The sequence below is a fragment of the Ascaphus truei genome, chromosome 1 (assembly GCF_040206685.1).
Source record: "Ascaphus truei isolate aAscTru1 chromosome 1, aAscTru1.hap1, whole genome shotgun sequence".
Classification (NCBI taxonomy): Eukaryota; Metazoa; Chordata; class Amphibia; order Anura; family Ascaphidae; genus Ascaphus; species Ascaphus truei.
The window spans coordinates 113,095,831-113,122,489 of NC_134483.1; the positions used below are offsets into that span (position 1 = coordinate 113,095,831).

Below are 26,659 nucleotides of genomic sequence, written 5' to 3' on the forward strand. Positions count from 1 at the left end.
AACTTGTCACATCAAAAATACATTCCTTTTTAAATACAGAAGGTTTCCTGTCGAAAAGAAAATGTAATCACCTTTTTCTCAGTACTCAAAGAATGTAGTTAATTACTTTTACCTCTACAACGACGATTTATGCACCAGGGATTTCATCTCTTATTCTACGCGTTTTACTAGACATGGCTAGCTTCGTCAGGGAAATTACACAGCACAAGAGTTCTCATATCTTCAACGTCAAGACTTCTTTGATGGGAACTAATATTGTTCATTGAAGAAGAAGCAGTGGCTCAGTGAGTAAAGACACTGGCACTGAGTTTGACAGCGGGAACCTGGTTCAACTCCCGGTGTCGGCTCCTTGTGACCTTGAGCAGGTCACTTTATCTCCCTGTGCCTCAGGCACCAAAAATTGATTGTAAGCTCCACAGGGCAGGGACTGTGTCTGCAAAATGTCTCTGTAAAGAGCTACGTAAAAACTAGCAGTTGCTATATGAACACAAGAACATAATAAAAAATAACGTATATGTTCTCTGTTTTATCATTTTATAAAACAGTCTGCATTTATATATTGTATGTCTTTGTAACATTCCTTTTCTGTGACCAGCACTGTATCACTTTTCATATATTATATCTAAAATGTAATAACTACTGTCTTTGGGCTCTAATTGAACCTCCCTTTTGAAGAGATTAAGCGCATTCACTTTCGGACACATTTTACTACATTAAGTTTTTGTGTTGATTCCTTTTTTTTTTTTTTTTTTCAAGGAGACTAAGAACTCCTGAGGGTTAGACCTTAAATTATTCTTGGTGGTGGCAGCATAATTGAGGTGTAGCGTGACGGTTTTTGGGGACTTATTGATCATTGTTAGTGCCATGCTGGATGTTTTAACCCCTTTCACATCCACAAGTAACGTGTACACGGGTGTGGTGTTCGTGTCAGTTGGTATTCTAAATTATACGCTAATAAACTAATTATAGCTAATCACATGTTCAATAAGCTTCATTACAGAGAAACAGAAAAACATTTAGGTACAGAGCCCATTGACTCATAAACCTCCATATGACATAATCGATTGTATACTCCATGAGGGGGGAGGCCTGTAAACACACCAGAGATGCCTAGGAAATATGTGAATTTAAATCATTAGAATATGTTTTGAATATTTCAAGTGGCACATTACTCTTCCTCCTCCAAAAGCCCCCTTTCAGTGCCTAGATGGAAGTAACGCCAAGACGTAAATAACGTTGTAACGTAAATAACGCTATGTTTGAAGATGCTGTAATTCATTATCCTAAAATAACGAGATGTTAACCCGATGCTAAAGAGCCCAATTATGGGTGTTATTGTTACATATTATTTCTGTAAAGTCTAAGGCATTTACTCAGGACAAATAACTGCCAACTCTGCTTTAGGATTCATCAGTTATTAATGCGGAGCTTGGAGGAGATCAGAGGAGGATGCCTGATTTGAGCGCGGGGCGATCAGATAAGAACTGCTGTAGCCGTTAGGAGGGAGGAGAGCAGGGCTGTCTGGCTGCCTAACCACTGCAGCTTCTGGGCAATAGGTGGCGCTGCAGAGCACTCCATAGCTACTCCTCTCTAGATCTTCCAGGTTGTGTGTGTGTGTGTATTTGTAATGCATATGTGTGTTTCATGCATTATGTCCATGTTTATGTTGTATATTTAGAGTATGTATATACAGTATGTTGAATATAAATGTGTATTTGTATATGGTTTGTGTGTTACACTAAAGTTGCATATTTGGTATGTGTATATGGTGTAGTGTTTGTGTAAATATGGGAGGAGAGAGAGGATGGTGGGGAGAGGGAGAGAGCATGGGGGGAAATGGAGGAGAGAGCATGGGGGGAGATGGAGGAGAGAGCATGTGGGGGAAGGGGGAGAGGTAGGAGAGTGGATGGGGTGGAGGGAGGAGACAGGATGGGGAGAGAGGGAGAAGAGAGGATGTGGGGGGGTGGAGAGGGAGGAGAGATGATGTGGGGGGGTGGAGAGGGAGGAGAGAAGATGTGGGGGGAGAGGGATGGGGGGAGGATAGAGGAGGGGTGGCATAGCAAAATAAATCAAAAGCAAAAAAGAGGGGATGGCATAGCTTTTGATTAGATTTGTTTTCTAAATATTTTTTAATGTATCCCAGTTTTTACATTTGAAAATCTGTTTACTCTATCAGAGCATGGTCCTCATTTTCTATTGTCTTTGTTCATCTTAACTTATATGTCCTTTTTTTGGTATGTTATTGTCCTCCCTCTCACATTGTACTGTGCTAAGGAATATGTTTGCACCATATAAATAAAAGATCATTATTATTATATAGGTATTTGTTTAGTGGTAGATTCCCTTAAATGTTGCCTGACTGTAATTCACTAGCCTTCTTCAGACAAAATGAATGGCTTTTCTCACTCCCTACTGTACATCCTGCTTGCTCCTCTGACAGTGAGGGGTATGCATAATATTGATGATGTCATCTTCAAACATTATCAAATGGGAGTAAGACTAAAGAAAGCAGTGTTGTTGACAAACCTAAAAAGGAAATGTTTTTCATTGATATAATTGTTTGTTTTTTGTTGCACATTAAAATTGTCCTATCTCCTCACTAGAAAAGTGCTTCTCAAACCTTTCATGGTTAGTGTAACGCTTGTGCTCGCCACAAACCGGGACCGGAGCGCGGGGCTGAGGTGGGGATGTACATACACCGGACTTAGGCCACGGAGTCAGGTCCGGAGTGCGTATTCCGTGGTCAAACATAGCCGGGTCAGGGTTGCAGACGGCGGGGTTAACGATATCCAGGCTGGGGTCAAGGCAGGCGGCACAGGAGCGATGGTCATAGATATAGGCAGAGTTCGGCAACAGGAAGGCAGGTGTGTAGCGCTTCAGCGTAGAAGCTGCAGTGTAGGAATGGCCTCTGCAAGGAGAACAGGAGCAGGCCATGATGAAGGCCTCTGCAAGGGGAATATGCAGACAGGCCTCAGGAACACGATGCAGGCCTCTGCACGAGGAATATGCAGACAGGCAACAGGAACAAGGATGCATGCCTCTGCACGAGGAATATGCAGACAGGCAGCAGGAACAACGAAGCTTTAGTGCTGGGGACTCCAGCGCTTCAGCACGGAAAACAGGAAAGGCTGTTTACATCCAAGAAGAACTTACATCCAAGAAGAACTTGGTTTATGCTCAGCAACCTCTTGGGGGGAAGGGCTGACACTATATAGCACAGCCAGCGAATAGGGACAGAGCTGCACAGGAGGCATGCAGATTGCAGCGATTGCAGGAGTAGGGGGGTTGGTCTGGAACTCCACAGCTCTGTAAGGAATGAGTTCCAGCCAAACCCAGGAGCAGATTCTTTACAGTTAGAAACATAAATATACTTTTACTGTTACATTTTACACTTATAATTACATTTAGTGTTGTCAGAAAGATGGTAAATACAGGTGAAATAAAATAATTTTTCTGTTATTTAACATTATGCAAAATCTTTAATAATAGTAATAATAAATGCACTCTAAGACAAGGGCGCACGAAGTTTTGTTTGTTTGCGCACCCCTGCCTGCTCTCCACCCTTGCTCGTGCCATGCGGTGTCATATGGGAACGCGTTGCCAGATGCCGCCGGAGACAAGGTAGAGGCTTACAGAGGGCTCGCTCCCTCTACATTTGATTTAAATGTTTTGGGGGAAGAGTGCAGGGCCTCTAAGTAATGTGCCCCCCCACCCACCCCACCCCAGAACATTTATCACCCCCCAGTTTGCGCATCCCTGTTCTAATGAATCCTTCTGGTTAGTCTGATTCATTCAGAGGTGACATGGTACCCCAGTTGAGAACTTCACTAGGGTATAGCTGTTTGCCTATCTTCCAGCCTTTCCGTAGCACAGATATTACAACTGGTGACACACTCTTAGCAAGATAGTTGTATCATTTAGGTAAGTGTGTAAGGCCTGCTGAACCAACAAGATTTAAATGTTATTCACCTGCTGCTTTTGAATACACTGAGTTACATTTGAATCCCCCAAGGGGTTAAAATCTTTGCCCAATACTCAAGACAATAATCACAAAAGCAAATTAAATAAAGGATGTTTTGTATTTCAAACTGTACATTTGTCAACACTGTAACTTCCTTAGTTGAACCTTAATAAAATTAAATGTTCTTCTAATATTGATATTCATCTCAAATGAAATATTTAAAATTGCATTTGGCTCTAGCTAATCTTGAGGCGAATTACTTTTGTCCTCTTTTTCAATTTGGAACGGATGTACACTAGTTGGTAATAGACTCAACCAGCTTAATCAGTATTCTAAATTGCCTCAAATATAGAAATTACTAGACAAGTACAGCATAAACAATCTTAATAACTAAACCGCTCCATGAGGCAATTGGAATGACAGAACAAACACTGTTCCTTATTGCCCTTCTATACCAAAGGTAAACTAATCTGAAGTCTTCTTTGTGTGGTCTGTGTATTTGTAGTTCTGACATCATCGGACAGCCTGAGGCATTTACCGTATAACAGATTGAAAGCTGTACCTTGTTCATAGCAATTCATGTTGGAATTTCTGATTTTATTATTTTATTTGCAAAGTCATATGATTATTTGCTAAAGTGAAGGTTTAAGTGTTTACAGCACTTTTAGCATTTGCTTAAAAATCGTATGTAAAGAATATGAAAACATCAATGTCACAATATTTCATTAGGATGAGCTCATCGACATATTCATGTTATTTTAGTTTTTGAAAAGAGCACGTTGGATATTGTGATCTTGTGTGTTTAAGGCATCAAAATCAGGTTTGCCCTAAGGAATTTTGACCAAAACTCATTTTCAGTGGTTATCATAAGGAAAATGACTTGGCATTGTATGTGGGTGGGCAGATTATGCAGCAACTTTCTGTAAGATTTTCTTATGGGCTTTTTGTACTTTGGTTAGTTTGAAATTTGAAGGGTGATTGGGCCCTCAAACCATAAATCACTATATGAACGCTCACTTCCAGGTGTAGCAGATGTTATTGTTGTAACATTGTAACATTATTGCTGTAATAATGTAACATTATTACATTGTTGTTATACCCATTACTGTAGTTTATATCTTACATTTTAGTGAAGCAGCAGCATTTATATTTGTTTAACATTTCTGGCACAAATAGGCATTGGCTGGGATGTTAGATGGTCCCCCGAGGGTGTATATTTGGCTATGGTATTACACTGTGTGGTCCCTATTTTCTCTAAGTGTAACCCTGCTTCCCCCCTTCCCCCAGACTCTACGGTGGTGTCTAGGGTGCATGAGGGCAGATTACATGCGGTGTGGTGCGTACCTGTGAGGAACAGGAGGGCCTGAGCTTCCCGCGATGTTGTGGGGGAGCCAGGACGGGCTTCTGGGGTGGTAGCCTCCATGATCTCTTAGTGGTGCAGCGCCTCCATCTTCTATATTCCCAGGAATATGGGACAGGACCGGTATAGAAGAACCCCTTGGGTCCCAGGGTAGTACTTTCCAAGTCACACACAGTCTTTGATAATAACGAATAGTCTCTTTTATTGACAGAGCAGCAATATCCCAACGATAGTGGCTTCCAGCAGCCGCAACAACAATAGCCAGGACGGGTTAGTACGCCGCTCGCCTTCCACCCAGATAATTCCTCCTCTCCTTCCCTCCAAGTCGCTCCTCCGGCAGGATGGTCTGGACTAGGGTTTCAATACCCCGTGGCCCACCCCCGAGGTTAGCCTCACGGTGGGTCTTGGATTCTCCCCATCACCCCTGGCAGTGGGGTGAGGGCATTGGTCCACCAAGTCTATAATTCTATCAGCTCTACTAAAGGATGCTGAATCTTTCCGCTCCTCTCTCTCCTGCACTCGGCGCAAGGGAGACCGTAGTCTCCTCCAAATCCTCGGACCGATCCGCAGGATTCTTTGACTCATGGCATACTAACAGAACTGCATAATCCCGGCATAACTAACCGGCAACTCCAGACTCTCGATATCACTATCAACTCTAACTCTACTCACTGGAGTTGGCTGCTAAATATAGAGCTAGCCCCGCCCCTCGTGATGTCAGCAGAACCTCCCCTCTTGCTCACGCCTGCAGCAGAGTCCAGGCCTGCGTCTACCACTCAGGATAGGGCTATGTAGGGGGAAAACCCATGATGATTACTGGTGCCTGATCTTAACAGGACTTGCCACAGCAGAAGGAAGATAGGTATAGCCTGTGCTATTTACAGGGGGCTACATAAGGAAAAGGAATTGCCCCAAAACAGTGTGCATTCTTTTGATGTTTCTGAATAAAGAATCAGATATCCTGGACTACTAGAGGAACACAAAAGGAGCGCTCACAGTAGTACAGTAATACCGGCCAGGGCTGCCCAGACTTCCATAAAGAGCAGAGTTGAGATGAGACGACTTTTGGAGTAATTGGGAAGGTTTGTTGAGAGATCTCTCAAGAAACCTTCAGATATACCCCAAAAGTCCTCTGGACTGGACTACTGAAAGGCCATATTTATTGATGATTATAGTGTTTATATTATCTTTAAGTACTATAATGGCTGTAAGACAGGCTGTAAGACATGTTAATCAGCGCCACCCACATGTTCTGCATGTGTGTGTATCCCTGGTATTGCCATGATTATTTTGCTTCCGCCTCATCCCCAGAAAAATGCCAACTTTTGCTATCATATCTATATGTGTTGCTCTTCTTTGTCTGTGAATCAACAAAACAAAAATAATTTGCATTAAAAAAAAATACAATGTATGTTCAGAATTAAAGAGAAATGTCCACCTTTACCAGAGATTTTTTTTGTTTTTAAGTAGAAGGGACTTTACTGATCACACTGTTTTTAACCACCAGTTAGCTATTAAAGGCATCGCTTCTACCTTAGGGCTCGATTATACCAGCGCACTGCAATGCTTGCGCGTGCTTCTGTGCGCACAACTGCAGGGGAGACAAGGCTGAAATCTGTTCTTTCATTGGACGGCTGTGTCACGTGACGCGGCCGTCGCAACCAGAAAACAAATTTGGAAAATGCTCCAGCTGTCGCCCGCATTGCAGTAACAAGCGGCGCGGCAGTCACGGTAGATATAAGCACTTTGCGGGGAAGCATACTATTTGTTTTGGCGCATTTTTGGGTATAATCACGGCCTTCTTGCGTTCTGTCTAAAATAAATGAGCTGGCAGAGTGCTTGTAACAGAACATTAAATTGCAATTACGTTACTCGAGATACTTTTAGCCTGCAACACTTCCTTTTAAAAAAGCATAACATTCCATTAATAAAAGCTTACATTGGGACAAGTATTTGTATTTCATAAAAAAAAATATATTGTCTGTTCTTAATTCATCATTGCCCTCTTGAGAAATAGGAATCCTACTATTGTGACTAGAGGAGATGGTGTGGGGTTTTTTTTTTTTTTTATTTTTTTTTAAACTACACAAGAAAATATAAGCGAGCGAATAAAATAAATAATAAAAAAAGAAAGAGGATAATAAAAACATTTATGTCATTTGTTTTTCAGTGGAGGAGTGCCACATACAAAATCTCCAGGCCAAATTCTGCAAGGTTTTCACAGTTTTCTGTATTTACTTTTTTGCTTTGCTTTGGCCCTCCTTGACTTAAACATAAATAAGTCATTTGTTTCTTTGCTAGTGTGCCAGTGCTTACACGTGGAAAGCTATCCAGAGTCACTTTGAGAAACATTACTATTAAGCAAAATTGTACAAAAGCACACAATGGAGCATATATATGAAGATGGAGCAAAACATGTAATTTGTGTCAATGTGTTCCTACTCTATTTGTGTGAAGTTTGTTTCTTGAGCTTCTTACATCTGCCGCTGAGTAAAAGAGAATTTTAGTGTCATAATCCTCCGCCATTACAGTACATTGAAGTCAATTTTTATAGATCTCATAATACTATTTCTCCCAGCAACTCCTCCCTTAACTGCTCCAAATCTCCAAGAGTGGCGCAAAGCACTTTGATACGTCGATCTAAGAGTAACACAGAATAATATCATTATTACATTTTTGTTAATATTTAGAATGTCTTTGGAATTCAGTAATGCAATATTGTAAAATCTCACAAATTCTTCACTTTTGTGGAACGTAAAAGAATTACGGTGACTGTAAAAGTAGTTCAAAGTTCTTGTAGCCTTGTTATCCTGGAGAAATGTAGATTCATTGTAGCTTGTTATACCTTTTAGGGACCAACAGTATAGTTCTTCATATATGAAAACCTCACAGGTTTTTGTCAAGCTTACTGTACAGACTGTAATACAAACTGAGCAGTGCATATTGCAGGTTAAAAGGTCATATTCAATATTTTCAGAAAACTGTTTGGCCTTTGCTAAAACTTTCACTGCTTTTCCCGAAATAAAAGAAAATTAGATTTCTATTAAATCAATAATGATGTTAATATATCCAACAATATATTAATATATCTAACACTAACTACTCACCAACTTGGGCTCTCCACACTAGACCCCATCCATTACCATCAATCCTTCCACCTCTTCGTGTCATAGAGGTGTATTAGCCAGCCAGATATACGTTTGGTATCTCATCCTCCAGTGTGGCTGACATCCTTCTTTGATTTAAATATGCCTAAAAGTGGGGAGGGGGGGGGGGAATTGTCCATTTAAACCATTATTAGGAATTTGTATATTATTTTTTTGCTGTATTTGAGAATAGTGGGGGAAATAAACTATATGATTTCCACTAGTGCAATTATATGGATGTGCAGTACTTTAGCATTGTTGTTATCTGTTCACATGTTTTGGGGACCCTTATGGTTTCCTTTATTATGTTGTAGCGAAATCTATAAAACTAGGTTATTTTGTTTATCATCTGTAATACATTTGAGTGGAGCATTTTAACCACATTCCTTGTACACATTAGACTCCTGCCACGTTTGTGAATGAGTCATTCCTTACAGCATGTGCTGTTTGTTCCCTCCTGTGTTTTGTTGAAATGTTAATGCATTTGCAAGAATAATATTACTTAAGACGCTGCCCTAGTTTTCACCACTTGAGTTTGTAATATGTATTCCAGGCAAAAATGGAATATCCCGTGAGCCTGGAATTTACTGTGGAGAATGTGCTTGCAGCACTGCCAGCATTTCCCAAGGGTGCTCCCCAGCAACGGGCAAAACGAGCTGCAGAGGCATTGGTGAAAGCTGCCAATTATTCCAGGCTAATGGCAGTGCAACAGGTATTCTCAATGTTATGTCAGAATTCTCATTCCAGAATAATTTCCTTTTGTAGCACTACAAAATGTATCTATTTACTGTAATGCATGAAGTCAAACTATTATCATAAACAGCTGCTCTAAAGTGTTGTGGGCTTTTACAGTCAAACACATCCCGGCCGGGGCCAGAAAACAGCTATGTTTTATTGAGTGAAAGGAGACACGTGGTTTGAAAGAATGAGTGACCAAATTAATTTATTAACACTTTAATTGTCAGAAAGTCTACTCTGAATTGTGCTTCTGGTGTTTCCAATTCTCACAAAGTCATATGCTTACCAGACAAACAACCTCCCATTCTCTATGGCCATGATAATTACAGCTTTTTTGATCTGACATTCTCTATTTAATCAGCTCTGTAATGTAACTTTCTCTGAACAAGATAAGAATGGCTATCACACTAGAAACTGTCCAATTTAATGATCATGGCTGTTATGTGACGAGCATTGAACATGCTGTAAATAGTTTCGCTGGTGACTTTAGGCCTTTGCGCCTATTCAATTGTAAGCAATTAAAGAGTGTTGTAATGTGGTCTGATGAATTAAGTACAATTTGAAGACAAACACTTTTCTTTGTTGTTCATATATTTTGTAATTATTTTTGAATAATTAGCCTAGCTATTAAATAAAAAAACATCATCCAAGCCAGTACTAGCATAATATTTAAGTAATAATTCCTGAAGAACAGGGCATTACTGGCCAGTAATGCCCTGTTCTGAGGGGATTATTACTATTATAGGCTAAATGTAGACTTTTTTCATAAATAATAGACACTTTTGTATAGTTAAATAGATTGTTTTTATTAAAATAAAATGGTAAATACATGAAACCACCTCTATATACGCTTACACTGCAGATATCTATATCACACACTGCCGCCCCTCTGTGTACACACACCAGCTCAACACACACAAACTGCTGCTACACACACACACACACACACACACACACACACACACACACACACACCACCTCTACACACACACACACTGGAGCTCTAGACACACAACACAGCACCTCCTCTACACTCACAACACAGCACCTCCTCTACACTCACAACACAGCACCTCTACACACACACAACACAGCACCTCTACACACACACAATACAGCACCTCTACACACACACAACACAGCACCTCTACACACACACACACACACAACAGCTCTACACACACACACACACACACAACACAGCAGCTCTACACACACACACAACACAGCAGCTCTACACACACACAACACAGAAGCTCTACACACACAACACAGAAGCTCTACACACACACACAACACAGCAGCTCTACACACACACAACACAGCAGCTCTACACACACAACACCTCTACACACAAACAACAAAGCAGCTCTTCACACACAAACTCTGCTGCTACACACACATGCTACACCCATAAACACTGTTGCTGACACACACACACTGGAGCTCTATACACACACACACATCAGTTGTACACACACACAAACTGCTGCTTCACATACAACAGCGCAACACACACACTGCAGCCACAATAGAAAATGCAGCCACTTACTAAACTTTGCACTCCCCCCACCACCTCTACACACAACACAGCACCTCTACACACACCCCCCACACACACACACAACACTGCACCTCTATACACAACACAGCAACTCTACACATACACAACATACACACACACACACAACATACACAACATACACAACACTGCACTTCTATACACAGCACCTCTACACACAACACAGCACCTGTACACACACACACACACAAACTGCTGCTACACACACATGTTACACCCATAAACACTTCTGCTGACACTGACACACTCAGCACCTCTATACAGATATACAACAGCACAGCACACACACACTACTACTGACACACTCACACACAAACTGCAGCCACAAAGAAACTGCAGACAGCCACTTACTTATTTGCTTTGCAGACTCTCCCCCTCCCCCTCCCCGCCACCCCCCAATTCAACTGAATCTGCTCAGAAAATCTCAGTCAGCTCGGGAGGGGGAGGAGTCAACCCGTGGCTGATACGTCCTGACCAATCCCCTACCCTGTCTCAGAGCTGTTACTTCAGTCAGACGAATCCCCTGCCCTGTCTCAACTGTTCTGAAAGCTGATTGGCTGGAAATAAACACATTGAAAACTACACATTATGCTGCTTAAATTCCGGGCATTGCTGATTGGTTAAAATTCCAGGCATTATCCAATCAGAGAGCAGGGTTTTCAATAATGCCTGAATTTTACTGCTTTAGCCTATAATCTGCAATACAGTATGCTACTAAAAATATTATACAGTATTGAATACTATGAAATTTGAGGCTTTCTTTATCAGACAAACTTTAAACAACAAGAAGAAAAAAAAACATTTTATTAATTAGAAAAAAAAGTAAATAAAACAAAAAAATACATGCTCATGAGCCGACCAGCTTGTTTATTAATTCATGCGCACTGTGAGCCCTCTTTATGTGACTCTTGCCAACCATCCTTGATTCACATACTGCTCTCACTTTGCATTGGAAACAAATCTGCCATTATGTCGTCTTAGGCTCTAGTGTGATTTTTTTTAATTTATGTTTACATAATATTCATAATAGTATTGGCTTCTAGGATACTAGTAAAATGTAGCAGTGAAATACTCACAGCTATAATTTCCATTGCGCTAAACTGATACTTACTTGCACATGAAAAGCACTTGTATGCTATAGTTAATCTAGCGTACAGAATTCACCAACCATTCATCTACATTTGAAATTAAGTCACATCAAAATACAGTGGTATTTTTGCCAATCTCTATTCAATACATAATAATTCAAGTACTGTAGCTTACCCAAGCAAACAAATCGAAAGGGTTTAGAATAGTAGGTACCTGTTACGTGTAGTTTCTGTATTTATCCAGCGCTATTCTCATTAATTATAGTCGGTGTAAGATCCTAATGATAACATTACAAGTATTAATCGACAGCAAGGGTCAAGTATTAATGCAAATAATGTTTTGACACATTTTTCCATTTTCATCTTTTATTTGTTGCATAGCATTTTCTACACTTCACACATTATTATTGGCCTAGAAAGTTTACACCACCTCAGATATATAGTGGTGTAAACTTTCTATATATTATATATTATATATAATTATATATATAATATAATTTAATTTTTTTAATACAAAAAGAGGCATTATTTGATACATCTTGTTTAAATATGTGTAACTCCTCTCCAAATCATCCCCTTTTTTTTTATTTTCCTCCAAATTGTGACTTAGTACATAATGTTTTCTAACCAATGTCCTTCTCTTTGGTTTTATGTAGGCATTATAAACTCCAACTAATGCATTTCAAATTGTACAATTATTTATCCAAATGTTCTTTGAGATCTATCATTGTAAATACTTGAGAATGAGATGTACAGTACAGCACATCTTAATGTGTTATTCTTTGATGAAAAATAAAATGTAACAAATATTTATAAATGGGAAAAGTAGTCTCAATTGCTTCCTGTGTTCTTCAGGTGATTGCTCTAACCTCAAAGATACAAGCGGCAGATTGGAATAATTTCACATCTATTTTTTGCTGACAACAGGGAAGCAAGGCCCAGCTGTGCTTATGAAACAGTTTGAAAATAAATAATGTGATTCCACCATAGTGAGAAACTCTGCTTCTTAGAAAACAAAACCTTGCTAACAAAGTCTTGTTTTGATGATCTAAAAAGAATTTTGAATATTTACATACTCTCATCTTTATCATGGAGTTCATACTTTAAACAGTTGCTGGGCATGTTGAAGGTGTTTTATGTGCATAGGGTTAAGTATGGCTGTATAAAGCTTACATATAGGAATACATAATGATTTTAAAATCGAAATATTCCTTGATGTAGCCATAGAGTAAAATAAAAAATAGTTGAAAAACTCAAGTGTTATTCACCAACATTAGTTATAGTTGCATCTGTATTGTCAGGGATGGAAAACCCCACTCGCCCACCTGCCTGGGATGAGTGAAAAATTGCTGGTGGCTTGTGAAGCTGAAAGACCATGGCTGCTGGGCAGCAATGCTTTGTGGGCTGCAACTTCAGGAAGCAGAGCGGGGATTAACCGTGCTCCTTCTGAAGAGGTTCTGCTGCAGCCATGGTCTGTCTTGTATCAGCTTCCCCTCTCTCCTCCCCCCCCCCCCTTATCGGTGAACCAGGTAAAACATTTTCAGTCTTGTTTATTGAAAGTAGAAGTAATATCTGGGTTAAACCGCCGACACCCCCCACCCCCGTGCGCGCTGTCCTGTACTGCTGACAGAATAAACCTTTAACATTTGTATTTGCACTGGTTGCAGGCTGCACTTAGGGACATTTGTCTTGCACTGGTTCCCCCTGGTCCCCCCCCCCTCTTGTCTCTCTTCCCCCCCGGTCTTTTCCCCCCCCCCCCCTCTCTGGTCTCTGTACCCTCCTTCACTGGTCTCTCTCTCCCCCCTACCTTGTCTCTCCCCCCCGTCGCTCATCTCTCCCCCCGACCTTGTCTCTCCCCCCCTCCCTTGTCTCTCTCCCCCCCTCCCTGGTCTCTCTTCCCCCTCTCTGGTCTCTATCCCCCCTCTCTGGTCTCTCTCCCCCCCTTCCCTGGTCTCTCTTCCCCCCTTCCCTGGTCTCTCTTCCCCCCTTCCCCGGTCTCTCTTCCCCCCTTCCCTGGTCTCTCTTCCCCTTTTCCCTGGTCTCTCTTCCCCCCTTCCCTGGTCTCTCCCCACCCCCCTTCCCTGGTCTCTCTCTCCCCCTCTCCGGTATCTCTCTCCCCCTCTCCGGTATCTCTCTCCCCCTCCCCGGTTTCTCTCTCTAATGTTTTTATTCATGCTAATGCACAATATTACTTTTTTTTTTTAAGTTAATTGCTACTGACGGAGGGGTGCAGAGCTCCTTGCACCAACCCTGCTCTTCTACATTCATCCTAACTGCACAATATGTCACATATATTTACTTTCAATATCTACATTTTAACTTCAATATTCTTTACCTGTGGATTGTATGTAATCACTAAAGAGTCCCTCTAATCTTAGGCATCGGTCCCAGTGATCGCGACCGCACGCTCGACGGTGTGCGTGGCGTAAAAAAAGAGATGGCCCTCTATGGGGCCGGCCCCAGTCAGTCTGTGCGCGCACGCGCATGCACAAAGCGAGATGGCGTGACCACATTTTTAAAAGTCAAGAAATTTGACTTTTGGCGCGATGGACACGGCGGCGGTTCAGCCTATGAGGGCGAACCAGATGCACGACATCATGGCCACGCCTCCTCGACGCGAGTGATCTGAAGTCCTCCGATCGCTCAGCGCTCCGTTGCTCGCCCGCGTGCACCCACTGGGACCGTAGCCTTACCTCACTGACCCTGCTGCCTGCTTAATCTACAGTTGTACTTTTTACTCACTCTCCCTTAATTTTGTCACCTCCTCCTGTTTCTACATACTGTAGTTTAAAAACACAAAAGACACAGCACGCAACGCTCATAGTGCATTAAAGATATATTAAAACAACAAATTAATAGGGTGATTATTGTGCGTACATCAATAAAAAATCAGTTAGACATTTATGGGATATGTTACCCATCCACCAGCAATGCGACCCGGATCAGATGTCTTCAGCAGGGATCTTGCATCACACTGTGGACCGGATCAGCAGTCATCTACTGTCACAGGAGTCGGTGAGTAAATCCCAGATTCAGAATGGGTAGATAAGGAGTCCTTTAAATGTCCCCGGTGAAGGTGAACAGTGTCCAGCCACAAGTGGCTCACTGGGGAACGGCCGTGTCCCGCGGTCCTCGCGACGGCTGGTCTCTCTCCTTCTCCCCACCGCACCGGCACTTCCGGGTGAGGACGTCACTCCAACTCGCGTCGCGTCACGTCAAGATTCTTCTCCGGTGGCCGGATCAATATAATTGGGGGCAGAGAGTCCAATAGTACACTATCCTACGCGTTTCGAAACCGTAAAGGTTTCTTCATCATTAATATCACTGTACTATCACTTCACGTGTGTGGTATTGTTTAATAGTTGTGCACTTCCTGTTCACTTTTGTCACTTATACTGTAGTTTAACCTGGAGGCAGAATTAATTCTAATTGACCTAATTAACCCTCCTTTCAACTACCCTCCAAGATTTTTTTGACCCCCGCAGGATATTTTACACACTTTTCTTCCCTATTCCTTAGTATACAGTACGTGTCTAACATTGTTTTCCAGGAACCTCACAACTACAGTATTTGCAACAGCTTTTGTTCCTGATAATATACATTTTTCCTCTTAACACTTCTGTCCTAATTCCTGGGAGATTTTAACATCCACATAAAGTGACTGCACCTTCTGAAACTAATCTTCTACCTTTCACTGATTTTTCTATATGAGTTCTCAATGTATCAAATGATCTCTGCCAAAGGCCTTTTTATCCTGTCTCTGCTCCCTTTCTGAGTTTGGATATTTGCAGTAACCCTTCTCAGATGACTATGTACAAACTACCACTACCGACTTACTAGAGTCACTGTAAAATCATGAGTACTACAAATAGCTGGGTGTTCTTAAAACATTTTTATTTATTAAATTAAAAGATTGTTTATTGGAAACAGAGGTGATAAACGTGTGTATCGGTGTTCGCTGTGAAGCTCTAGTTTCAAAGCATCTTCGCGTCTGTGTGTTTTAACAGTTTGTCAAAATGCAATTTGCTTTCCAATTTTGGAAACTCTTGGCAAATAGTAACTTCCTGAACAAATTGTATTTCTCCCTTTGAAAATCAAAATGTTGGAGGCTGAGGGCTGATCTCATGAGATTGGTTTATCAAATCCGTTTTTGAATAGATAAAATTTTGCTTGCAACTGGGCATAAATTAAACCTTTTTTTAAATTATTTATTCTTTATTTATTGCAAATCAACATGAACCTTTGATTGTGATCAGAAGAGAATACATCCAGAGATGGGGGAATAAAAATAATGGCCTCAGGGCTGTATTTTACTCCACTCAGCATGATGCATGTTTATGTTGGAATTAAAAAGACAGGCTATCTATATTCAATGGTCTTGCACAAATATGCAGGCAAGCTTCCTCAATGGAAATGAAATGATCGTTGTGGTTCCTACTCCACAGTAAAGTATTTATGTTACTGGTCATATGATCTCGCAATAAAATGATTCACATAACTAAGACGCGTAGCCTTTTCTCAGCTTGGTACTTTTCATGTGCCTTAAGGTACATCAAATAGAACATAAAGGCAGGTTACACCCCAATTAAGAAAACAGATTGTATATCCTGAATGTTTGTGTATGTTCACAATATTAACCCAGGGCTGAAAGTCTGTAAGATGACTGTTAATTCATACCATATAATGTACTTCATAGATTCAAATGCATGTGTTGAATTGAATGTTCAATGTTCTGCACGTCCCTGCTGTCATACTGTCACGTGATGTCATTTAACTCTGTTAGAGAGAGACCATTTGACAAAAGCAGAAGGGAGCTTCCGTTTATGACAATGGTGTGATTTTATTATAAGCTTTGAGAATGCATTTCTTTAGCAATAATATATCACCAGTGTTAGAAACGTCTATGCTGGTAGATAATGTAGTTACATTTTATCTTCATATCATCTCACAAGTTTAACATTACAGTATGTTATTGCATTGATATCTATGATATCTGCAATTTCCTGACTTCAATTACAAAATGGCAACATGGTGACTTCATGTTCTCTAACTTTGATCTTTTTTTTTTATTTCATGACATTATTTTGTGTATGTATATATATCTATATATCTATCTCTCTCAAAAATGAGGAGGGGTTGATACCGCATACACATCAAAAAGGTAAATGTACCAAGACAAAACCAACATATGAAAACCTAGTGGTGATTGCTGGGAAATATAATATTTGAAAAACAAAAGGAAGAAAAAAGAATCCCTCAGGAGCACCCGGGGTACCAAAATAAGAAAAACTATTTATTGAAAGCACATATAATAAAAATAAGGAAGGAAGTTTAAAAATGCAAGAACACCCTGGTTAGAACCTCGATGGGCCTGCATTTGATGGAATGCTACAAAATCCAGGTAATACTAGACTGAAAAGAGCTATCTGTAATGAGTGCTCACAACAAACAGGACGGGACCACAGGGCTGTGGTGGGGATGTTAGAATACACCGGCCAACAACCGCGCAACTGCGTCCGGATTGCAGAGTCGTAGCTGGGTCAGGGTAGAAGAGGTCAGAATGGTCGTGATACTTGTCATGGACTAGGATAGGAGAAGTTGGATGGTCGTTGTGCGTAGCCAGGGTCCAGGAGTAGAGAGGTCAGAGTGGTCGATGTGCGTAGCCGAGGTCCAGGGGTCAGAGAAGGTAGAGGTCCGGGTACAAGCTGGGGTCAAAAGGTACAAGAGATCAAGGCAGAATGCACAGAGGTGGCAGCAGGATTCTATATTTCATCAATTCTATATTTAACTTTTATATTTAACTGATCTTGTATATAAATAAGTACTAATAATATATTAAGTTGCACATAGCACAAGTACATATGTCTATGGATAATAAAGAGCTTAGACCAGATGACCATAAACTATTATAATATAAAATATACGTGATATAATGTTAATCAATGCTAGATAATAAATAATAATTCAAGACCCATATTGGGAAGAATAATCTACCTAAACTGTTTAGAATCCAATAATAAAGTAATTAATGAATCAATAAGTTAATACATTGCATATATGCAGGTGCACATATGAGAGATATATATCTCTACTATAGTAAGGCTCTGTCTCTCCTGACACACATATGTACTGTAGCTCAACAGATAAGAATAGTTAATATCAGTGCAGGTTGAAAAAAAATGTGTGTCACAATTATGATAATGAACACGGTGGTATATCAAATTGAGAAGAGTACCCTAAATTCACTCTGTCTAATATAGGAGACTATAACACAGGTAATAGCTAGCAGTAGGGTAGGTTGAGGTCTGGAACAATGGACAACAGTTGTATCTCTCCCTCCCCAATTATGGGTAACAATGAATCCCACATTCAATGCAAAGACTGCTGCTGTAGAAAACTGGAATATGAGGCCTTAGAGAAAAAGGGCCCAAAAAGTCCAGAATGGAATTGTCACTGCCCCATTGTGTATATCACTCGTGGAGTATCCAATATCTTAAGACAATAAGAGGTTTTACAAAGAGTCCAGAAAGAAACAAAGTTGCAACCTGTGATCGTCCCCAAATAACACTCTCCGTCAGTAGGTCATAATGAATCCGTGCAATTGAGGGGGAAAAAAGGGTATAAATACACGTCCCTCCGTGGGGAGAGAAACAGGGTGTCTGCAGAGAGCTCCCACTCCAACGCGCGTTTCGACTGAACGTCTTCTGGGAGTGGTGATAGATGAAGAGCGGCAAAGGTATTTTAAAGATTTAAAATAAATTACTTTTGGCGCCAAAAAAGTCGAGTCCCTGAATGCAACAGTTGTAGGTTTGACATCACTCGGCTGATCTGCACACATCGACCGTGATATTCGCTGCTATTGGCTGCGTTTTTCTAGGTGTCCCACGGCAGCATTGCATCATCACATCACATGCGTGATGATGCGTCGCTATGGAGATACACACGGAAATTTGCTGCAGGAGACGATCATCTGCAGTCCTGTACTCGATGAAAAAACATGTGTGTCACAAATATGATAATGAACACGGTGGTACAGATGCAGCGGCTGTTATTCGAACACTTCACGCGTTGTATACCTCGGAATACCCATGTCATGGCGCGGGATTTCTTTCAACCGTACAGCCTTAAGACGCGGGTGCAGGCGAGTGCATAAAATCGCATTTTTGGATTTTAAACACCTGAAATTGACAATGTAGCACAGTACTGTACACATTACAATTCATTAATTTCATTGCTTTTAATTGCACACAATCCATGAAATTCAAACAAAGCAACCGCGATAAACACGTGTGTCTGCGGCGATTGGCGGCGTTAATGCCGCTTGGAGTACAGCAGCGCACACAAAAACGGCGCCGTGATTTGTTCGAATAACGGCCGCTGCATCTGTATATCAAATGGAAGTGAACAACCTAAAATCACGTGATGACGCGTCACTATGGAGATACACACAAGTATTTGCTCTGGGAGATGATCATCTGCAGTCCTGTACTCGATGTGCCATCGTATAGCTGCAGGAGACATGCCCGATAATAAGTTGCCCTGACGATAGATTTTTCTTTTGTTGGAAAGATGTCAGGCAGCAGCTGCAGGCGTTCCTTGGCAAATAACGACAGATTCCACACCATGAAGACCTCCCAGATCACGTTATAGCAGCTTGTTGACTCAATGGCAGGATAGAAGTAGGGGGAAGGGGGGATTCTTCCCACATAGGTATACTTTAAAAACAAAAAAGAAAGAGAGATATAATATAAATAACTGATAAAATAAAATTATCAGGAATGCAAAATAAAAACTGGTTTAAAGAAACATTGAGAAGCCTAAGTAATCATTAAGGCCTTTTAGGAAACATGGATTCAAGATGTATTACCACGTACACTCTCTACGTAGCAAGGCTTGTTCTAGGTCTCCTCCACGTATACCAAGGGAGACTTTCTCAATAGCAAAAGCTGACAACAGTGCTGATTCAGAGTTATGCTCTTTGAGAAAGTGTCAAGCAACCATAGTGATTTTTTTTTTAAGGCGTCTTGGTCTCTTTTGGCATTTTTGATATTCCGAGTATGCTCTAAGTTTCTAAATCTGACTTCTATTGTAGTCATGCCTACATATATGAGGCTACAAGGGCATGTTAGATAATACATTATGCCCTTTGTTCTACAGTTCATAAAAAGAGAGATTTTAAAGTTACACGCTTTAGGAGAATTTGCAAAAATATCCATCTGTAGCATAAAGCAACAGGCGGAACAGTTCATACATTTGAAGAAGCCTTTTTTCACAAAGGTCTACAAAAGTGGTGTTAGGCTTGGGTACATAATGACTATGGACTAGCTTGTCCTGCAAGTTAGGGGACCTGCGACTGCTCATGCTGACTTTATTAGCCAAATTACTTTTGGCGCCAAAAAAGTTGAGTCCCTGAATGCAACAGTTGTAGGTTTGACATCACGCGGCTGATCTTCACACATCGACCGTGATATTTTTGTTAAATAAATCATGACACTGTGCAATATGTCATGTGTTGTTGTTCATCTGAGGTTGTATTTACCTAATTTTAAGACCTGCTAAGGAACAGATGATTGTTATTATGTCCTGATATGTAAAACCATAGAATTCAAAGAGGGTGTACTTTCTTTTTCACACAACTATATATATATATAGAGATATAGATATGTATATTATTTTTATATATATATATATATAGGAAAAAGAAAAGACTGCGCCTAGTATATCTGGATATAATGACTAATATGGTGTATAATTGGATGTTGATTATATATGAAACACCTCTAGTGTATTAAAGAATAACCACAATATGATGTTAAATACTATATTTATATTTGGAATCTTGTGAGTTTTGAATCGTGATGTCCATGTTTTATAAAATTTTATTTACGTTAATACACGAAGATCGGGCGCTTTTTCTTCTTTTTTTCTGATATATATATATATATATATAGAGAGAGAGAGAGATAGAGAGAGAGAGAAAGAAAAAAAATATATATAATTGCAATGTGTTTTCGGTTAAAATGAACAATAGGGCAACATGTTAGGATGTACACTGCCTTTAAGAGAATATAATACCCTATCACCCTGATTTTTCAAAATTTTATTTTTTCTACTAGGTACATGCTTTGGAAGCTGAACTTGATTTCCACAGAAGTATTTATAGTCTGCAGATTCAGTACACAGAAGCTCTTTTTCAAGGGATAAAACAAGCCTATCACAACTTTCAGGAGAATGTTGCTGCAGTTGTCTGTTCTCCACTAAAAGGTCAGTGATACATTGAAACATTTTGCAGGTATTAGGTAGGTCATGGTAGCATTAGCCATGCTGATAATAGCCTTGCCGTTAAGATTTTTTGTGTGTGTGGTAAAGGCACCATAACTTACTATCATTATGGAAAAATAACATCCTACAGAATCATGGCTCTAGATATTCATACAATTTTAATTCACAAAACTAATATGACTACAAATCTTGGGTCAATATAAAAAGGTGCATGTCCTTGGCCTCTAAACATCTAAGCTTTGCAGCTTCTGTACCAGGTAAACATTTCTAATGTAACATTCTTTGCCCTTCTAATTTATTAGATTGCATTCAGTTTTATACGACATTGCTCTGTTTTCAGAATATGTTTCCTCTGTGAGATGAAAAGAAGAAAAATGCACACAATGTGCACCGGAGATTAAAATAATGTAAATTATTTATTAATAAAAACAAAAAATAACTGAAAATAACTGAGGGGATCCAACCCCACCTCAGTACACATGAGCCATAGATCCGGGTTAAGTTTACAATAAACAAAAACCACATCAATAATAAAATGTATCTAATTAAACTAAATCTATAAACAACATAACAAAAAAATATAAAAAAAAACAATGTTCAATAAAACGGGATATATATATCCAGAATAAGGCTAAAAGTAGTAGCTGAACAACTGCCTGAGGCTGAAAGGGGGAGACGGAGACTTACACTGAAGCCCAGAGCGGGTTCTGCGGTGAACGTTAAGGGTCCGGACCACGCCACCGCAGAGATGTTGCCACCGCCCGAGCTCCCTGCAAACGCCGTCTCAGCCTGTCAGGATACGCGCAGAGTGACCTGTCGTGACCTCTACGCGTTTCGCACTACGTGCTTCATCAGGAATATCCTTTTTGGGAGTCACCTTGCTTTAGGAGCTCATTGGGGAGACGCTCTACACACATGCTGCAAGGGGATTAATGTTTCCTTCAAACGATATACCTGCAGCACGAGCGCTGAATTTCCTACATTATCTGCTATGTTTCCTCTGTCTTTCTCATTTCTAGTTCCTCTTTTCTCTCATTCGTTGAGCTTGTTATTCAAGTACAGTATGTAGCTAATCATTATCAGCATTGATCATTATGTTGCAGCAGTCATGACCACTTTTGACTAATCTGCATTATGAATTGTATTCCTTTAGCCTTATCTGTAACCACTTAAGAAATCTATTGATTACTGATGTCTGCAATTTGTACCTTCAACAGCTATCAATGTCTTTGATATTCTGCATCAATATCTTTACTCATTCCTATTTCATAACAAAACTGCATCAAGAAATGACTTGCATAGGAGCAATAATGTCAGTAGTTGAATGAATATTTTCTCGGCTACTGGCCTCTAAATAATAATCAGCTGTATAGTGAAAGCTTACATTCAAGATACAAATGTTATGTTTTTACCTTCTATATGTATGTAAATTAGCAGAGGTGGTCCAATTCAAAGATGAAATATTCAAGTGCAGTGTCTCTACTGATTGTTTTCTGACAATATGTTACTGTGATAACCTTACTCTGTTACATTTATTGCAGATGTCCTTTCTTCGTATGCAGACCTTAAAGCTGAAGCTTCTGAAGCATCTCTGAGAAACTACTTGACAGTTTTTAAAAACAATGTAGAACAGATCCAGGATGCGGTTGACACTTTGACTCCATCAAAGAACCAGCAACATGAAGGTAACAATTTAACAAGTTTAATTTTAAACAGAAAGGGACAGAATTGCTGTTCCAGCTATTTTTCCAGCTTTTGGAGCACAGCACTTACCAAGGAGGAAAAATAAACCCTTTTATTTGTTTTCTTTGATATGCTGAAAGCATAGTACTTTAATGTACATATGGCTGTAACCATTTTGTACAGTACCGTGTGTTTTTTAGAATCTAAGTTGCACATGTAGCAGTATGCTTTTTATTTTCTTAATTTTTTTATCTTCCATTTATTACTCTAAGCTTTCTGTAATCCCCATCTGCCACTATGTTGCATTTTGTTTTATTTAAATAAAAATGTCCAGTACAGAAGTATTGTTTGACAGATGATATGTATTTGACATTTAGATATGCCAAGAAGTAAATCCCCTTGCATATTCCCTTCCAACACAAATCATTGTAACATTTGAGCTGTGTTTTCTTGGTTGCCTGAAATCATTATCCTACATAATTATGTAAAATGTATAACTTCTATTAATCTTATCATCAAGCCCTAAAGTTCTCCTCATTAGAACATTTAGAAACTTTAACCCACAACAGTTTATAGCTGACCGTACCAGCTGCCCTTGGTACAGAATCGACTTCATTCCCGACCCCGATTCTGCACTCAACTATTTCCAATCCGAGTTCTTAAAACTCTGATACCCATGCTCCACTACGCAGAATAAGAGTGCGGGGGCCCCACCTTCCATGGGTTGCAACCAACCTTGTAGCGCTCTATCATCTAAGGGATGCCTTGTGGAAAAGCTACAAAGTAACTGGCACTACCAATGATCTTAATAACTCTAGATGCCTGAGGAATATGTGCACAGGGCAAACATGACACGCAAAAGCACAACATTACTCTTACAATCTTCGCCAGAATACATCAAATCCAGCTAACTTCTGGAAAGTCATCAACAATATATTCCAGCCTTCTAGCTATCAACAACCATATAATATCATTAAGGAGGATATTACTGTGACAAATCCCACTGACATTGCAAATGCATTAAATTAACACTTTGTGAGGTGTGCTACTAACTTATTAGCTAAACACAACCCGAACTACAAACATGAACCTCATTCTGAGAGTACCCCTATAGCCCACTGTAACAGAGACAAGGTAAGTAAAGTTGCAGAGGCCTCACGTGATCCCCTGGTATTAATTGAAATGCCTTGGGGGAAGGGCACGGAGCCCCTGCAACCATCGCGCCCCCCTGAAAAGCTTGGACTATCTCAGAAGGAGTCTCTCAGTCTCAGTGCACAGCTCGGAGGCTCTCGAAAGGGGGTTGACTGCCTCAGTATGGACCTCGAATTCTCTCAAACAGAGATTTGCTGTCTCCGTGCTGGACTAGAAGTCTCCCAGAAAGAGTTTCAAAGCCTAGGTACTGAGCGGGAGATCTTCCAGAAAGAGGTCTATACACTCAAGATAGAGCTGGATGTTTCTCGCCAGGAGATCAACAGTATCCGGACAGAGGTGGACATACTGTACCGCAGAACGAGGTTAATACTCTCCACAGAGATAGAAAAAATTATGAAACTATTTGAACATGAAAAGTTTGAAGCATTGGAGCAGAGCACATACTGCGGAACCAGCTGCAAGGTCTGCATACATACCTACAGAATGCCAAGGAGAAGCAGCGAACTCTGCAGGAAGAAAATCTGGTGGCTGCTAATGAAGCTGCAGGATGTCTGAGTATCCAGTGTGTCCTTGCAGAGCAGCATGCTGAACTGAAGGCTACCCTGTGCATCATCAAAGCATCGCTTAGTCGCCAGGTGATTCAGTATGAGAGGGAGCACAAGCAGGCCCAGAATCTAAAGCAAGAGCTAAACTTGTTTAAAAGGGAGAAACGCAGCAGTCATTCAGAAATACTACAAAGCTCTTGTCCAAGCGAGGTTGGAGAGAGAAAGGTACTGATGCAGCCACGAGTATCCGAACACTTCCTGGGAAAATCTGGGGCAATACCACAGTAATGCTGCAACATTTCTGCAGACAGAATAATGGCCCATCAGATTAACACAGCGGGAGTCCCTGGCAGTCCCATTCAAACTGAATGAGACTGCCAGAGACCCCCGCTGTGTTAATCCGATGGGCCATTAGTCTGTTTGCAGAAATGTCACAGAAATGTTGCAGCATTACTGGGAGATTGCCCCAGATTTTCAAAGGCAAGTGTTCGGATACTCGTTGCATCTGTATCTGCGCAAATGCTCTGCAGCCCTCACCATACAGGCATCTTACAGAGGAACAAAAACGTGTCGGCTAAATCACCAGAATTAAGCAACCTGCTTTTTCCAGTCAATATGGAGAATACAGGGAAAAAGAAAACAGGTCAAAATCTCATGGTATAGTATATATAAAATGTATTGAAATATTCAGTCAGCAGGTGAGTATTGCACGTACATCAGGATAAAGATAAAAGAGCATGACATGTTAGGGATATGTTACCACAATGGCATCTATAGCAACTTCCCACAACGAGCGTCCGATCCCACGGGCTGTACCAGATGGAATGTCCAGGATCTCCTCTCCACAAACCATTGATTCCTTGTGCAGTTGGTATCGGTCCTGGTCTGCTGGACTTCCCGTGTTGTGAGCACTATTGCGATCACGTCATCGGCGGCCGCGGCAGCTCTGGCACGTGTGGAGGGACTCCGCAATAGCGCTCACACCATGTATGGATACGGAACCCGATGCCGGTGGTCACCCTAAACTCAGGGAAGAAATTATTGCCTGACGCAAGGGAAAACTCATGACCAATCGATCAGAAGAAAGACTGTGCTTGGAAAAAGTCCTCCTCAAGCGACTGAAGAGTGCTGAGCTCAAGCACCTTCTTGAGGAGACATTACTGACCTGGAGAAAGGGCTCCAATCCCAGCGGGACTGAGAGTTCTCATACTCTATCCACTCTCATTCGACTCCTGCTGAAACAGACCAAGGGAGATTTTCCTCATCACACAAGGTGCTGCTATGAGGAGAGAGTCTTGAAGCACACAGGACTGTGTGTTGACAGCAAGATACGAGGGGACAAGACCTCTATACCTGGAGAGCAGAGAGGCCTTCCCCTACAGCTACAACAACAGAAACAGATAAGAGACTTTCCTGTTGGATTGTTGTGTGTGTGTATATATATATATTTGATGTGAAAACCAGCTTAGCTAGCCATCCAGTCACCCTAAGCGGTCTCCATTAAATGTACCTCTGCATACATCTCTTACACTCACCCTCTCCCAACAATGCCCACAATTTTTAATTTGTCCCAATATCTGAAGAGATTACACAAGTGCTCCTCAAATTAAAACTAAGCAGCCAATGTGGACCTGTCTTACTGCAATCTAAATTCCTACGACTTGGTTCCAGAGATATTGCCAAACCGCTTGCTTCCCTAGTCAACTCTATTCTGTCTGCAGGCCATATCCCTAAGACCTGGAAACTGCCAGAGTTGTCCCAATCTTCAAAAGTGGGGACAAAAACACTGTCTCAAACTACAGGCCAATCTCTCTTCCCCCAGTACTATCCAAAGTCATGGAAACATGTGTTCTCTCCCAACTAAGCAACTACTATACCAAAACAAATTTCCCATGCCAATTCCAATCTGGCTTTCACCCCAAACACTCCATGGTAACTACCCTTCTAAAAGTTTGCACTAAGATCCAGTGTGGAATGAGACTGGCACAACTTATTGGTGCAATATTCCTAGATTTTACAAAGGCTTGTGATACTGTTGATCATGTTATCTTGCTTAACAAACTCCAGTGCTCTAGAATAGGGAAGGATGCTTTAAACTGGTTTCATTCCTACATATCAGGTA

General features: G+C 40.7%; 1 protein-coding gene across 9 annotated transcripts in view; it reads left to right on the top strand.

Annotated features, from left to right (window-relative positions):
- The window catches only part of LOC142491099 (uncharacterized), a 140,834-nt gene that overhangs the window by 103,876 nt on the left and 10,299 nt on the right, over positions 1 to 26,659 (top strand). For 8 of the 9 annotated variants that reach the window (XM_075593428.1, XM_075593411.1, XM_075593405.1 and 5 more), the window contains 3 exons: positions 9,021 to 9,179; positions 20,992 to 21,139; positions 22,699 to 22,842. In XM_075593428.1, coding sequence (XP_075449543.1) covers positions 9,021 to 9,179; positions 20,992 to 21,139; positions 22,699 to 22,842 — 451 coding nt within the window. The remainder of the gene's footprint in view (positions 1 to 9,020; positions 9,180 to 20,991; positions 21,140 to 22,698; positions 22,843 to 26,659) is intronic. The other variant, XM_075593435.1, reaches the window with a different exon arrangement.